This window comes from Molossus molossus, unplaced genomic scaffold (assembly GCF_014108415.1).
Source record: "Molossus molossus isolate mMolMol1 unplaced genomic scaffold, mMolMol1.p scaffold_m16_p_16, whole genome shotgun sequence".
NCBI classification, from domain to species: Eukaryota; Metazoa; Chordata; class Mammalia; order Chiroptera; family Molossidae; genus Molossus; species Molossus molossus.
In genome coordinates this window covers 26,482,978-26,497,801 of record NW_023425351.1, presented here as the reverse complement: position 1 = coordinate 26,497,801, position 14,824 = coordinate 26,482,978, and the positions used below count along the sequence as shown (strand labels likewise).

The window sequence follows — 14,824 nt, the reverse complement described above, 5'->3', positions numbered from 1 at the left end:
TTGATTCTTAAGTGATTAATTTAATAACTTTGGGCAGCAAGTTTGGTCTTGTTTCCTGTTTGGTTGTCTCCCCATGGCTGGCTTTCTTGCACCTCAGTGATTGTGGGGCATGTCATCGTACCTCTCATAATTTTCTATTCTTTAAAAAAGTTGTACTGGATAATCTCAGACCTGTCTTGTCTCTCTTTTTTTTTTTTAAATCCTCACCCGAGGATATTTTTCCATTGATTTTTTGTTTGTTTGTTTGTTTGTTTAAATAAAGTGGGAGGAAGGGAGGAAGAGAAAGAGAGAGAAACAGTGATGTAAGAGAGATACATCAACTGGTTGCCTCCCACTTGACCCTGACTGGGACCAGGGATTGAACCCACAACCAAGGTACGTGCCCTTGACAGGGAATTGAATCCAAGACTCTTTGGTCTGAGGGCTGACACTCTAACCACAGAGCCAAGCCAGCCAGGGCATGCTAGTTCTTTAATGCCATGATTTTTATAGTAAAATATCATGTGTGACTGACTCTCAGTCTTGCAGCTTGAATCATGTAGTTATAAGGCATTTATTAGTGAGGCCTGGTTCCTTGATTGGAATTAATACTTACATTGACTCTGAGTGAACGTGAGCTTTTTATTTGGAAGGCTGACTTGTCAGAAACACGTGAATTTATTGGGAAGGTGATGTGCAGTCCCTCCGCACGAGGATAAGTGCAGTGTACCGCAGCCCTTGTGCATTTTATGTCCCTGTGATGGGTTCACTTCAGGCTAAGGAGAGCTTGCTTAGTGTCACTCAGACTTAAACACTTGCACCATTCTTACGATCCAGTCTGTCTTCTGCAGAGTGAGTGATGATCAAACAAGAAATCATTATTCTGTAAAGGATGAACCGTGTTGGCATCTTTTTTGATGCCAGTATGGCCTCTTCTCCTCATGAACTATTCATGAATGCCCACTTCTTTTTACTGCTATTTATAATTGTCTGCCTTTTTTATTTTCTTAGGGTTTTTCATATTGTATCATTTTTTTGTATCAGACACCATGATCTTACAAGAAAAGCAAACACACGCAAGGGTAACACAGGACTGAGCTTCTGTTTCCGGGACTCAGGAAAGCATTTGCCTTCCTGTTGTCAGGGTGTTTTGAACATCTGTTAATATTATCTTTAGATTCTTTTCTTCTGAGTGGACTGCCCATAAAGGAGAGGTGTTTGGAATCTGTGGCTGCCCTAAATGAATTCAAAGCACGCTGCTAAGAAGAATTTTCCTTGCAACTTCTAAATAGCAATAGTAATAACCACGTTGTATAGATTTGAAGCCTGTCATTTTTAGTGACTAAGCATGCAGGCATGTACAAGTTTTTTATTTGGTCATGTTTGCAAGTTCTTGAGGAACTAGTGAAGAGAACAGTAATGTGCATGGAATACCTTTCATGCAATAACTATTGACGTAGTACTGCTCAGCTTAACAGTGTATCATTGGCCTTCCTGGACCCCTGTTTTCTCACCTGTAGAATGTGGTAGTAGGTCTAGAACAGGGTTTCCCAGCCTCGGCACTATTGACATCTGGGCCAGTTAATTCTTCGCTGTGGGGAGGGGCTGTTCTCTATGTTGTGAGATATTCAGCAGCATCCCTCGCTTCTGCCCACCAGATGCCAGCAGCACCCCCTCTGTTGTGACAAACAAAAATGTCCCCTGAGGGAACAGAGTCCTCCCTGGTGAGAACTATGGGTCTAAAATCACATTTAAAAAAAATCACATTAAAAAAAAAATCACATTTTAAATTTCAACTTGAATGTTGTATGGTCTAAGAGTTTGCAAACATAATAATCACCAATGTCTTGCAGTAAAATCTCTTCAGTGAAGTGACATGAATGAAGAACATGGTTTATTTTACTGCGCCTTTCTGAAGGCTTTCTTGGTAAGGTTTAAATATTACTATAAATTTGTTCCATTAAAATTTGAAACCTCCGGCCCTGGCCGGTTTGGCTCAGCGGTTAGAGCATTGGCCTGCGGTCTGGAGAGACCCGGGTTCAGTTCCCGCTAAGGGCATGTACTTCGGTTGCAGTTTGTCCCTGGCCCTGGTCGGTCGTGTGGGTGGCAGCCACTCGATGTGTCCCTTTCACGTCGATGTTTCTCTCTCTCTCTCTCTCCCTCCCACTCTATCTGTACAAAAAATTGTAAAAATGTCCTCGGGTGAGGATAAAAAAAAAAAAAACAAACAAAAAAATTTGAAGCCTTCGTTTTCATAGTGTGAAAGAGGCCACAGGAGAAAAACCTTTGCACAAACAAATCGTCATGTTTCTAGATTAACGTGTATGGTTGGGATGGGCCCTGCTACTGGCTGAGTGGTTACTCAACAGGGTCATTAAAGATAATGACTACAGCATATAGCAGACCTTCCAAAATGTTTGTTGAATAGGTGGATGAGGAGTAGATGGACAGATGAATGGAGGATCTGCTATTGCTCACTCATGCGGCTTTGGGAAGCGTATACCATCAGTGACACCTACAAATGGTGGGCGTGAAAGCAAAGGGAAGAGGGGCTGGGTGTGAGCACCGCAGGGCCCCTTCTGTTCCTCCAGGTCCCCCACGGACCTGCCTGCTCCGCTCTTCCGTGGCTGCTTCCTGATTCTTCTCTCCACAGCCCTGCATCCTGACCGGCCTTATTCTCCCTTCTACATTTGTTGCCTGAATTGATTTTATTAGAGCTTTTTATATTGGATTATTTATTTGCCTCAGACATCATGATCCCATAAGAAAACAAAACCCACCACATTTGACTGAATCTACGACATCTGGGCAACCCTGAGGAAGGGACTATTTAATCTTCCTTCTGAGGTCGTTTGAATCACACTAGTGATGTGATTCCTGACCTCTGGAAATCACTTCCTTTTGGTTTTCTGGAGTCCCATGGCTTTCTTTGATAGTTTATTCTAGGACAATGAAAGTTTTTAACCAAAGGGACCTGTATTGACAACTGTGATTGATGGATTCCATGTTTATGCCCTCACAATGATGTTATTGATATGGCCCCCAAAAAGGTATTTCCTTCACTTTACAATTCAAGGAATTGAGGCCTGTATTGGTTAAGACATAGAACAAAGTGTCTATGGTTATAACTGTGAGCCCAGATGTTGAGACCAGGTCCATAGCAGCAAGTTGGAGGGTACAACTGAGGCAGGACAGATCATTTGATACTAAAGTATTGAATCTATGGTACTAGAAACATTGTAACATTTTTCTTTTATTTGTTTTAAAGTTATAAAAATAATGATCAAGAGTGGCCACATCACCCTGGCCAGTTTGGAGCCGTTAGAGCGTCGGCCTGAGGTCCGGAGAGACCTGGTTCGGTTCCCGCTGGGGGCATGTACCTCGGTTGCAGTTTGTCCCCGGCCCTGGTTGGGTTGTGCGGGTGACAGCCACTCGATGTGTCCCTTACATGTCGATGTTTCTCTCTCTCTCTCTCTCTACCCCTCTCCCACTCTATCTGAACAAAAAATGAAAAAATGTCCTCAGGTGAGGATTAAAATAAAAAAAAAAAAAAAAAGAGTGGCCACATCACAGTACCATTGCTTTGAGTTAACGGGACTATCTTCTCTAAAATGGACAAATGACGATATCAAGCACTTCCCTCTTCGTTTTATTTCAGTAAATGTTGTTCATGATCTGCTTTTTTCTCTCTTGTAGACCCTCTCTCACCATGCCCCACAGGAACCTGACTGGGAGCTGCAACGTTAACTGTGGTTGTAAGACACACGAGTACGAGCCAGTCTGTGGCTCAGACGGAATCACATACTTTAACCCCTGCCTGGCTGGCTGTGTCAACAGTGGTAATCTTAGCACTGGGGTGAGTACAGTGCGCACGTTCCTGTGCTGTTGTTAATCCAACATCCTGTGACAAGGGCGTGGTAGAATTCAGAGGCAAACACGTGACTTCAATCTCCCTTTTCAAGAACCTTCAAATAACCTACAAAACACCTATGACATGAACCCAGAGGACAGAAAGTCATGCAGTGCCGTGATTTTCCCCAGGGATAGTTGGGGTATTTGGGAGTAGTGCTTTGCTTCCAAGCAGCCCTCGCTCCTACTTTGCACATAGTGCCGACTGGCTGCAACTTGATAGGGTTGAGAGCTGGGCCTCTCATGAGTTCCTCCAACAATGCCCTTGTGATGGATATGAAGGTCAAGATGACCCACTGGTGCTCACAGAAGAGGATAGGGGCGTACCTCCCCTGGGGACAGTCAGTGAAGATGGGAAGTGGCCATTTTTCATAGATTATCAGTTCCAACTTTTTTTTTTAGCTTTCAGAGTAAAGATATTTTTGTCAGTTCAAGAATAGGCTACTTTGAGAATTCCCTTCCCTGTGAATTATAAATAGGCTGTAATACTGTAGGGAAAGGCTTTTATATCCTACTCAGTTCCTTATTGAGTTTGGTTTCAATCTTTGCATCAAAACGGATTGTAGGAGGCTGGTGATAAGGGATTATCCCATTGACTGCGTGTTTCTGGAATGTCATATTTGACTTTTGAGTTTTAAGTGACAAATCGAGAATTCCTGTTGCTGGCTCCCCATTACATGATTAGTGAGCTCCAGTGTGTGACCACGTTGAAAGAGACAATGAGGTCTGTTCTTCTGGTGGCTGTCCTTCCCTGGGAGCGAGCTGGTTCTCTGGTGCACATTCTCCCAAAGAGGATGGCTGTCCTTGCGCTTAGTGCCTCTCTAAGTGACTGACAGGTCACAGTTGCAGAGAGTTCGGCTGAACTCCATTCAGTAAAAGCAACATAATAGGCAAGAAGCTTCGTTGGTTGTTTCATCAAAACAGCCTTTTAGTCCCTTGAATTAGCTGGTTTCAAATGAAGCAGCCAATACTATCAATGTGCACTACTATTGGAACGGAGGTCATTATGAATGGTCTGCATTTACATAACATTTATTGCAGGTCCTACTCTGAGTTCAGGGTTCTGCTAGGTGCTCTGGTGAGCACAAATAGTGTCAGCAATAAAAGTTAAGTTACAAGCAAACAAAAACAAGGCTCAGTTCTTGTTTTCTTTTTTAAAAATATTTTTATGGATTTTTAGAGAGAAAGGAAGGGAGAGACAGGGAAAGAGAGAGAGAAGAGAGATGAGGGATCAGACCCACAACCTGAGTATGTGCCCTGACCAAGAATCGAACTGGCAACCTTTCCGTGCTTGGGACAGTGCTCAACCAGCTGAGCCACCCCAGCCTGGGCGTGGTTCCTGGTTTTGAGGACTTCTATTGAAGCGCCCTGGAGTTACAGAGCAATGGGAGCTGCATTTAATTAGGACTAAAAATGAGTGCACAAAATCTGAATGCTCTAGAGTTGAGTGTTGAAATCTTCTTAGAAAAGTTTGGTTTAAACAGTTTGACCAGTAGATTTTGGTATTGTTGGATGCACTCTTTGGACCCCTGTTGTTAACAATGAGAAAGACATTTCCAAGTAAATATATTGCATTTTTTAAACTACTGGAGTTTTTGGGTGGCATTTGAACTAAACTGTCTTTCTATTCCTATGTTGAATTTTGCTTTTGATTGGCACACAGCTAACTGATCTTTATTATCGGCCACTCAGATAAGGAATTACACGGAATGCACCTGTGTCCAAAGCCAGCAAGTGATCACCCCCCCCACGATGGGGCAGCACAGTCAGCGCAACATGATTATCGTCAAAACGTACCTCAACAAGAACGGCTATGCTGTGTCTGGGAAGTGCAAACGGGCCTGCAATACCCTCATCCCGTTCTTAGTCTTTCTTTTCATAGTCACCTTCATCACAGCGTGTGCCCAGCCCTCAGCCATCATCGTAACGCTCAGGTGAGAGCAGCGTTCAACTTCGCGGGTGGGTTGCACACTCCGAGTTGCCAGAACACCGGCTCCAGGACCGGGGTCTGGTGCACAGAGGAAGACAAAGTTCCATGTGCTGCAAAAGCATCGGCTGTTTGCCAGGCGAACTTAGAAGTGAGCTTCCTGCGTCGGAAAGAGAGAGGAAGGTTGTAACATGGCATACTCCAGAACTTTCTTTAGTCAGGCGGGCTTTGTACCTGTAGTTCAGGGTAACTTCTTTCGGGTGCCTTGGGTTCTTGAAGCTTCTGCACTGAAAGGTTCTCCTTCAGGAGCGGAAGCATCACCACGACATCCACCGGAAGCTTGGCCCCAGAGGCGGCGGGAGGTCCTTTCAGTGAAGTTGCTAAGCCCTGCGTACAGCAAAACAGATGATCCCCAACCCTGTACAAAGTCACCACCTCCACCACTGACAGCTTAGGCTGGGCCTGCAGTTCACAATGCTGATTTCACTGCTTTTACTCTCATAAAATTTTGGAGTCAAACAGGGAAAGGGCAGACTGGAAAATGTAATTTTTCATTTCACACTCTGCCTTTTTTGCCATATTAAAGATCCCGTTTCTTTCTTTTCTTTTTCTTCTATGAAAATGTGGATGTTACCTTTAATGGAAGGTCCTTTTCAAAATGTTGACACTAGCACATTCCATTTAAAGTAAAGGCTGTGGTGGGCAAAGGAAGGAGGGGGCAGCGTGGAGAAACCAGAACACACCCACGACCTGACCGTAGGGGCCGGGGTTGCCGTGCATGGAGTCAGGAAAGGGAGTCAGTCCTTGATCTGCATTTATCTCCTCCGGCCTCCTCTGTTCCCCACAACGCTGGGCACCTGGTGGGAGCTGCTGCAGAGACAGCGGCCTTGGGCTGCCTGCCTGCTTATTCTGCGCGGCTGCCCAGCCAGTTCCCTCCTGGACAGGTAGATGGCAGCACCTGGAAGGCCTGCTGGTTTACTCACTCAGTCCTCCCTCAGCATATGGTTACGGAGCAGCAGCTCTGTGTGCAGCATCCGGCTGCTGCTCTGAGAAAACGAAGAAGCTGGGGACAGAGGACAAGAGCTGGTCCTTGGGAATTTTACCTTCTCTGCCTAGGACCCATGTGTATGGGATCAAAAGGCGGAGGTACTTCGCCATTAAAAGATATGAATCGTTCATAACCTAATTCTGTGACCTTTAGTTCTACAGGAGAAGTTAAATAACTTTATTCTTTGAATTTTAATTCTGCAAGAGATGTTCGGTCACCCAGATAAGGGCTGCCCAATTTCTAGTGTTCAAACATGGCAGTTGGCATCGAACCCAAAACATCGGAAAAGGAGCCCTTTAATCTTTGCTAATTACAAAGTCAATAGACTCTAACCTTCTGTCCATGTGGGAATGACTTGGTGCATACGTTTTAGGAAAAGAAGGAAAAATGAGGTGGCTGGAAGGGAATTCTTTATTTCTCTAACTTTTGACTTGTTCCCTATGCATCATCATTATTATTTTTTTTTTAAAACTATATATTATAAAACTTCCTTCTCTATACTTTTTCCTGAGAAATTACAGAAGAAATTTTCAGTGTGCACACCATTCAGGAAAGTGCAGGCAAAGAGGGGGGAAAAAGTAGCAGTTAGGATACAAAGCTTTATGTACTTAACAGAACTGATCTGGGAAGCTCAGTTAGAGCCACTGCCCACCGCCAGCCCTGACCCTGTATTGACATGGGAATGATGAGCGTAAACTGGAATTTCTTGGATGTCTTCATTGGAGACACCTTTATTCACCTGCTTAGCCATCAGCCGTCTTGCTTGGCTATTAGTAAATTCTAGCAAATGAAATACTTTGGCTCAGCCCCTCTAGCCCCGGGCCCTGCGCTAAGCTGGTTTGACTTGACGTGATTGTCTCAAGGCCACGATTTTGAAAGCTTTCTTTCTTCCCCTTCACTTTAGGTCTGTAGAAGACGAGGAGAGACCTTTCGCCCTGGGAATGCAATTTGTTTTATTGCGGACGCTTGGTACGTTCCTCAGTTTCCGAGTGTACCCCTTAGCTCCTCTTGGGAATGGCAAATTCTCACTGTGCTTTACACATGGCGGGTGAAGCCATTTGTTACAGTGTAGTAGCTGGGCTGCGTAGTTTGGCAGTGAGGGCACCACTCCCCTGGTTTCTGATTTGAAGTAAAAGCCGACCAGTTCTGTCATTGGATGAAACAAAACCAGAGTTGAGGCCTATTTTTTTTCACCGTCAACATGAACTTGGGCAAATTCCCCAGGGAACTTGGTACAGTGTAAAAGATTGAACCAAACAGTTGTGATGGACTTATGATCCTGGCTGTTTTTGTCCCTTTCTGGCTTTTTGGCATGACAGTGATGGGGAGTGGTGCTCTTTTTATTCGTGAAAATTTCCATTTCTTCTTTCCAGTAATCTTGTTGGATTGAGCAAAGAGTGTGCCTATCAAGTTGTCTGAGGAAAAGAAATAAAATATTGTAAAAAGAAAAAAGAAAGATACCCAAAGTGCCATAAAGGCGCTGCCCTTTCCTGGGTACCAAGAGAAGCCCCCTCGCGCCATGTCAATGCGGGAAGTCGCCGAGCTCGCTTGGGCATGAATATCGTTCTGATTTTCACAAACACTGCATCACCCTGTGATGTCTTGGGACAATGCCTGGGAAATAGCGTGTGAAGCAGTCCATTCTCTTGATCAATTTCAATGTATTTTTAATTGACTTCCTCATCATCAGGCACATATTTTCTTTCTTAAGCGGCAGTCTGATTTCCTACAGCTGTTATTTCCCCTAGTAATCAGTATCATTGTCCACAAGACAAAAAACAGTTTTCTGATTCAAATTTTTTATTTCACTTTTGAAAGATGAAACATTTTAGAATGGTATCATCTGACCCTTTGAGGCCCTAATCCTCACTGGAATTTTCAGTTTGCCCCAAGGTTTGCTCCATGCTGTGGTCGACGGCCTCAAAGGCTTTTCTCTGGTTGCGTTGAATGTGTGGCTGATTTTTTGGTACCAATGAGATGCCGAAGCTACCATTTTTCAAAGCATGCTAGTTAAAGGAAATTCTGTCATACTTTGATATAGTTAAGAAGTATGCTTTATACTTCTCATTGAAAACTACAGTTGTTTTCAAAGAAGGAAGTTTGTTTAGCAAAGGGATAGTTGGACAAGAAAAGAAAAAGATAGTTCCTCCTTTTTGCTGGCCTGTCCCTGATGGAGTTGGGGTGCTTTGATCTGGATGCTGGGGTAAATGTAGATTAACAGATGGACACCAGCAGGATGGAGAATGTCCCAGGCATTTATTTAATTCAACCTTAACTTATGTTCCATTGATTATTTTTACAAAGTTTGGCCAATAAGCCAATTTCCATTTCTCCAAATTCCAAAGAAAACAGAGAAGTTTAATTTAAAAATGTTAAATTTTAATTATAGCAAATATACCCCCATTTAAATGAATGCAACACATCTAAACATGTGTATCACCCACCGCCCCCTGGGCTTTTAGCCCACCTGTCTTTCTTCTTTCCTCTCTTCTTCCTTTCCTTCCTCCCGAGCTCCCGCCCTCCCACCACTTCCTTCTATAACCTCTTATTGAGAATCCATAGGCTGTCCTCTTGGTCTTTGGGATGCAAAGAATAAAAGGCATGGCTCCCGCCATCAAGGAGCTTATGGGTGACAGATGTGCAAACAGTTTAAATACCAGGTGATAGTTGAAAAATGGAGGTATATACAAAATGCAGTGGGAATAAATGGGGTCTGAGGGAGTGGGGAACTGAAAGGAGGGGTAGAACTGAAAGGTGAACAAGTGGGGGATGGGGACACATTCTCGGAAAGGGAGTGACACGTGATGAGGAAGCCTACTTGGGTAAACTGTCCTTCTTGTTATGGCCCCCAAATGAAGTTATTATATCATGGCCCCACAGTGAAGTTATGACTACTCAGCACAGATGTTTCTAAGCTTCAAAGATGCATTTCATGCCTTAATTATTTGTGTACCTCAAGTGCCTTTATAAAGTTGCTGTTTAATATGATTTTCTGACTTATGGGAGGCAATGTTTACCTCATCCAATACTAGAACCCAAGAACTCACTGTCCTGAAATTTAGTGGATCATAAAGACTTCCAATAGAGCCTCTTGAGCGGTTAATGACAAAATCTGATTTTGAAATTTAAAAGGATTCTCAAATTGCATTTTTAGCAATAGACATTTTTTATGATCCTAAAAGTCAATAACACTTTCCGACTGAGTTTCAAATGGGAAGATTTAAAGTATCCACATTTAGGAAACATTTTTATAATAAATATATTATGATAAGGCACGGCACCCATTTAAAGAAATCAAGTAACAAAGGAACACCGCTCCCCTCTCCCGGATTCCGAGTAAACACCTTGCTAATTTACAAATCTGTTTTCTCGCATGGAAAGTGCTGACTGTTTTCTCTGTCTCCCTGCACCTGCAGCCTACATCCCCACGCCCATCTACTTCGGAGCCGTCATAGACACCACCTGCATGCTCTGGCAGCAGGAGTGCGGCGTGCAAGGCTCTTGCTGGGAGTACAACGTGACGTCATTTCGTTTTGTCTATTTCGGTTTGGCAGCCGGCCTCAAATTCGTTGGCTTTGTTTTTATTTTTCTGGCCTGGTACTCCATCAAATACAAGGAGGACGCACTGCAGAGGCAGAGGTGGCGAGAATTCCCCCTGGGCACCGTGAGCGAGCTGGTGGGCGCCCCCGAAGGTGGCGACAGGTACGCCCGGACGAGGTCTTGCCCGGCTTTCGGCAACCAGGGAGAGTCCCGCGAGGAGGCTCGTCTGCGAAAAGGGATCCAGTGCACAGCACAGACCTACCCAGGGCCCTTCCCAGAAGCAATACGTTCCTCCCCAGACCCGGGGCTGGACGAGAGCCCGACTGCCGTGTAGCCTCCCTCCTGAAGCTTGAAAATGGAAGACTTTAGTTTTGTTGGTTGAGTTGAATATTGGCGACTTGAGAAAACACCCGTGCCTTCTTTTCTTTCTTTCCTTTTGTAACCTCTAAAGACACAATCCTCAAACCAACAAAACTCAGTACACACAGCCACTACTGATTGAGGGCTGGATACCTCAACGAGACTGAGAACCTCTCCCACCTTCTCTCCAAGGAGGAGGAGCTTAGATAGACCTGTTACCATTTCCGCTGTTAATTTCATGCTCATGCACCAATGTGGCATCAGGCCAAGGTAGGCGGTTAACAAAACCACGGGAGTGTAATAGAGGTGCCTCTCATTAGCATGCACTCCACACCGAGGTGAGCTTGACCATGACTTTGCATTTACGAATCAACGTTTTTTTAGATCTGAACACCTACTGTGAGTTCTGCTTCAAAGCACAAATGAATTTGCCTCAACTATGCAATTTGATCGGGGGAAAGTGTAAGTGCAGCATGTTACTTTTGCTTTCAGAGACTAAATCAGATACGTGTTTGAAAAGAGGAAGCTCAACTTTCCTTAAAGTACTGTCAATAGCATTTTAAGCCATAGCAGAGTTATAAATCAGGTAGGTTTTTTCAAATGCTTCAAAGGAACCATATGCACAGGGTGAAAAAAGGAACAGCTACTTCATTTCATGAAACACATTCTCTTTTGGTCTGTCTGCCCCCATCATAAAGTAGTTAAGGAGGCTGCTAAATCATCTGATAGCTTGAATATAAACTCAGTATTCCTCCATAAGGGGCTTTAAAACTAGTGTGCTAAATAATATGGCTAGGGACTGTAATTTGAAATACATAATAAGGAAAGAAACTCATGGTTTTCTCATCCAAAACAATTGCTGCAGAAATTCTTTTAACCCTTAAGGACCCACATTAGGGTAATTAGGAATTGTAACCTTGACATTCTAAATAGTTGGAAAAGGGATTTTAAAAGATGTAAGATTGAGTCTCACCCAATCATTTTAGTTATCTGCCTGGAAACACTAGCAAATCCGTATTGTTCTCTTTCTTATGTACTGAAAATTGCTGTGGTTGCTACAGAGATTGAGTCATTAAACCAGGAAAGCTACACCTGCTGTACGGAAATCACCTTGAATATAGGAGGAGAGAGATCCGGAAGCCAGACCTAGAATATGATCCTAAGTAATGATTGAAAAATACAAAATAAACTGGTCTGTCGTACTGAATCCTGCTTTATCAGGGTTAGAATCTGTTTACACTGTCCTTTGACTCCTCCCTTTTGTGACCTTCTGGAAAATTCTGCAAGAGGACTGCTTTTCCTTGGGGTTCATTATCCATGATCCTTTCTAATGCCACCCAGCACATCACTTAGACTTAGGTGCCACCCAGGATGCTTTCTACGTGATTCTTAAGGCAGATGCCTCCTGACAGCACTGTGGACTGATGGCAAGTGAACTCATGGGAGCTGGCTGCTCAGAAAAAGAATCATGACAACCCAGATTTAGGCGGGATTGTGAGGTCCAAATACCAATATCACTTTCTGCCAAGGAGCCTGTGCTTATGTAGAGCTAACCTGGGAAATGGCCTCCTTGGCTGGTTTACACTCTTCCACAGAAGGAATGTGACTGACAGGACTGTCCCATGATTCAGGCTTTTTACCCTCCATCCTTGGCTGCCCCGTGGGGTTGTGTGAATGAATATTCCTAGGAACAGGGTCCTTTTCCTCTCTACTTACGAATGGCATCAGTCAAGTGGTTCTATTGGTTGCATGCAGTTTGTGGAGAAGGTTATTACTGTTGGACTGAATAATGTCTCCAAGGGGTGGAGCCAGTGATCTCAGTGACAAGGACTTCCCTTTGAGCAGTCTTGTTTGACGGAGTCATAGAACCTTTGTTGTCTGTAGTTACACTGGTGTCCATCAAACTTTGGTCAACATGGTGCATATTGAAGGTCTTCAGAATATACTGCTGATTAACCCAGTGCCTACTCTGGGGCCTCAGGGTTCCCCTTTACCCTCTATGGGAAATCTTCAAGCCTTTGGAAGAGAAAGCTTCCCTTTGTGTTGGAACTAAAGATACGTGGTTTCGGAGGGAGAGGTAGTGTTTTCTTAATTTCCCTCTAATATGAAAATGCGTTGGTGAGATTTCCCTTTTTTATATAGCTGAGACCATGTGTTTCCACACTGTTGCAACTTCTCTCTTCTTGGTAGGATGTTCGGAAACGGAGCTGCTCTCAGAACCCAGGATAGGGACCGATGGCGCCGTCAAGCGTGGAGAGCCGCTCTCCATTCTCCACCTTGAACCGTCCTCCAGTTTAGCAATCTGTGACCCGGTGCCTGTCCTCTCTTGGGCCCCATTTGACCCATTACCATTTGCCACTCTATGAAATCCTTTGGGTTTGGTTAGGCCAGAATGAAAAGAAATTAGCATGAGTTGTACATCACGATGTTAGTATTGTTCTTCCTCAATATCCGATACTTATACATAGCAGGTGTATCATTAATGTGTCGTTGGGGAGTGTAGAGTAAGTACTAAAAATTATAGGGGACTGAAGTTTTGGAATATGTACCAAGTAAGAGTTGTCCCCGAAATGGTTTGGGCCCTGGTAGTGTCACTGAAATATTATGTAGTCAACTAAGGTGATTATATTATAGATGACGCCATTTAATTGTATATATGAGGTTCTTATATGCTTGTTAATAAATTGGTAATATTACTTTATAGTCACAGCTCCTATTATAAGTTTAATTGCCACTCTCCATGAACTTAGGCTTATAATTACTTCTTTTGGAAAAAGGTCATCTTGTTCCTTTATAAACTCTGGAGATTAATATATTATTTGGCTTATATGCAAATATAATATCCTTGACTCTAGCCTATTAATTCAGAAAGCCCCAGGGGGTGAGGTGGGGTTGGAGCACATTCTTTGGTTATTTTTATTACTGTGAAATCCTGATCCTTTGTAGGTGACTTTAATCTTGACAAACAGTCAAAAGTCATTCAGAACCAAGGGGGGAGGGGGGAGAAAGAAGGAGCAGAGAGGACACAAATGAGCATTTGTTGAGTGTTGACTATTTGCAGAACATTTTGTCAAGCACTTAATATACATCGTTTTAATCCTTTTAATAACTTTGAAAGATAATTATGTTCTGATATGTTTTTGTTGTTTTTTAAAAAAATAGATCATGAAAACTGAGGCTCTGAGAGGTCACTAGGACTGTAGAGAGGGCAAGTCAGGGTCCAACTCTCCGTGGCTCACCTCTTACACTACAGAATGCATCTAATAGTCTGGGTTGACAGAGCTAAGATGTGACTAGAGGATAGTGAGGTAAATCACTTCAGTTTTCGATGTGCTGCTGTTTCTGAAGAGTAGAGACGTTATTATTTCTTTGCGTAAAATAGAAAACAAATCTGTAGGAAACGTTAAAATCTCATGTTTAGATTTGCAAGGTAAATCTACATTTACTTAGCTAAGTGTTATATTCAAAATATTTTGTCCTAACATACCTCAAGTGTTCGTTTATAGTATGTACTTAAATGTAGAGCAAATCCAGTTTTGGGGATGACATTGAGTCTCAGTAGGGCTTCTGTAATGAGACTCTATGAGGTAGGGAGGTTCAGTTCGATTGAGCTTTGCGGATTTCAGGTGTATGCTTTTCCACTCCCTCTTTCAGAATGTTAACATTTCCATGAGTTTTTGGTGAAAATTGGTTTAAAAGTTTCCTAATAAAAGTTTTAAATGAACGTATGCAAAGTATTACATGTTAAGTGACCGTATACAAAATGTTATAGGTCATATACCAAACCGCGGTGGTGACTGTCAGTAGCTGCGGTAAGGAGCAGGAGCGTGCACTCGGAAATGTCCGCCACCAGAGAAGGGTTCCCTGACGGAGGTGAGGGCCGCCTCCATTTCCACACTGACCAAGAAAGTTCCTCAGTGGGCCGTGCCAGCTCGCACTCCTTGGTGGGCCTGGAGCCAGTTTCTTTTGGGAGTGGTTACGTATCAACCACAGGTGCACCAAAGAGAAGCTTCAGCGTGTGAATGGACTTGAAGCATTTGTGGAAATTCTCTCGTGTGCCC

General features: G+C 43.5%; 1 protein-coding gene across 1 annotated transcript in view; it reads left to right on the top strand.

The window, feature by feature from the left end:
• Positions 1-14,381, top strand: part of SLCO5A1 (solute carrier organic anion transporter family member 5A1) — a 149,292-nt gene extending 134,911 nt beyond the window's left edge. The window contains exons 7-10 of the mRNA XM_036264367.1: positions 3,676-3,835; positions 5,581-5,822; positions 7,768-7,832; positions 10,280-14,381. Of these exons, the coding sequence (XP_036120260.1) occupies positions 3,676-3,835; positions 5,581-5,822; positions 7,768-7,832; positions 10,280-10,737 (925 nt within the window). The 3' untranslated portion in view covers positions 10,738-14,381. The remainder of the gene's footprint in view (positions 1-3,675; positions 3,836-5,580; positions 5,823-7,767; positions 7,833-10,279) is intronic.
• The last annotated feature ends 443 nt before the right edge of the window (positions 14,382-14,824 follow it).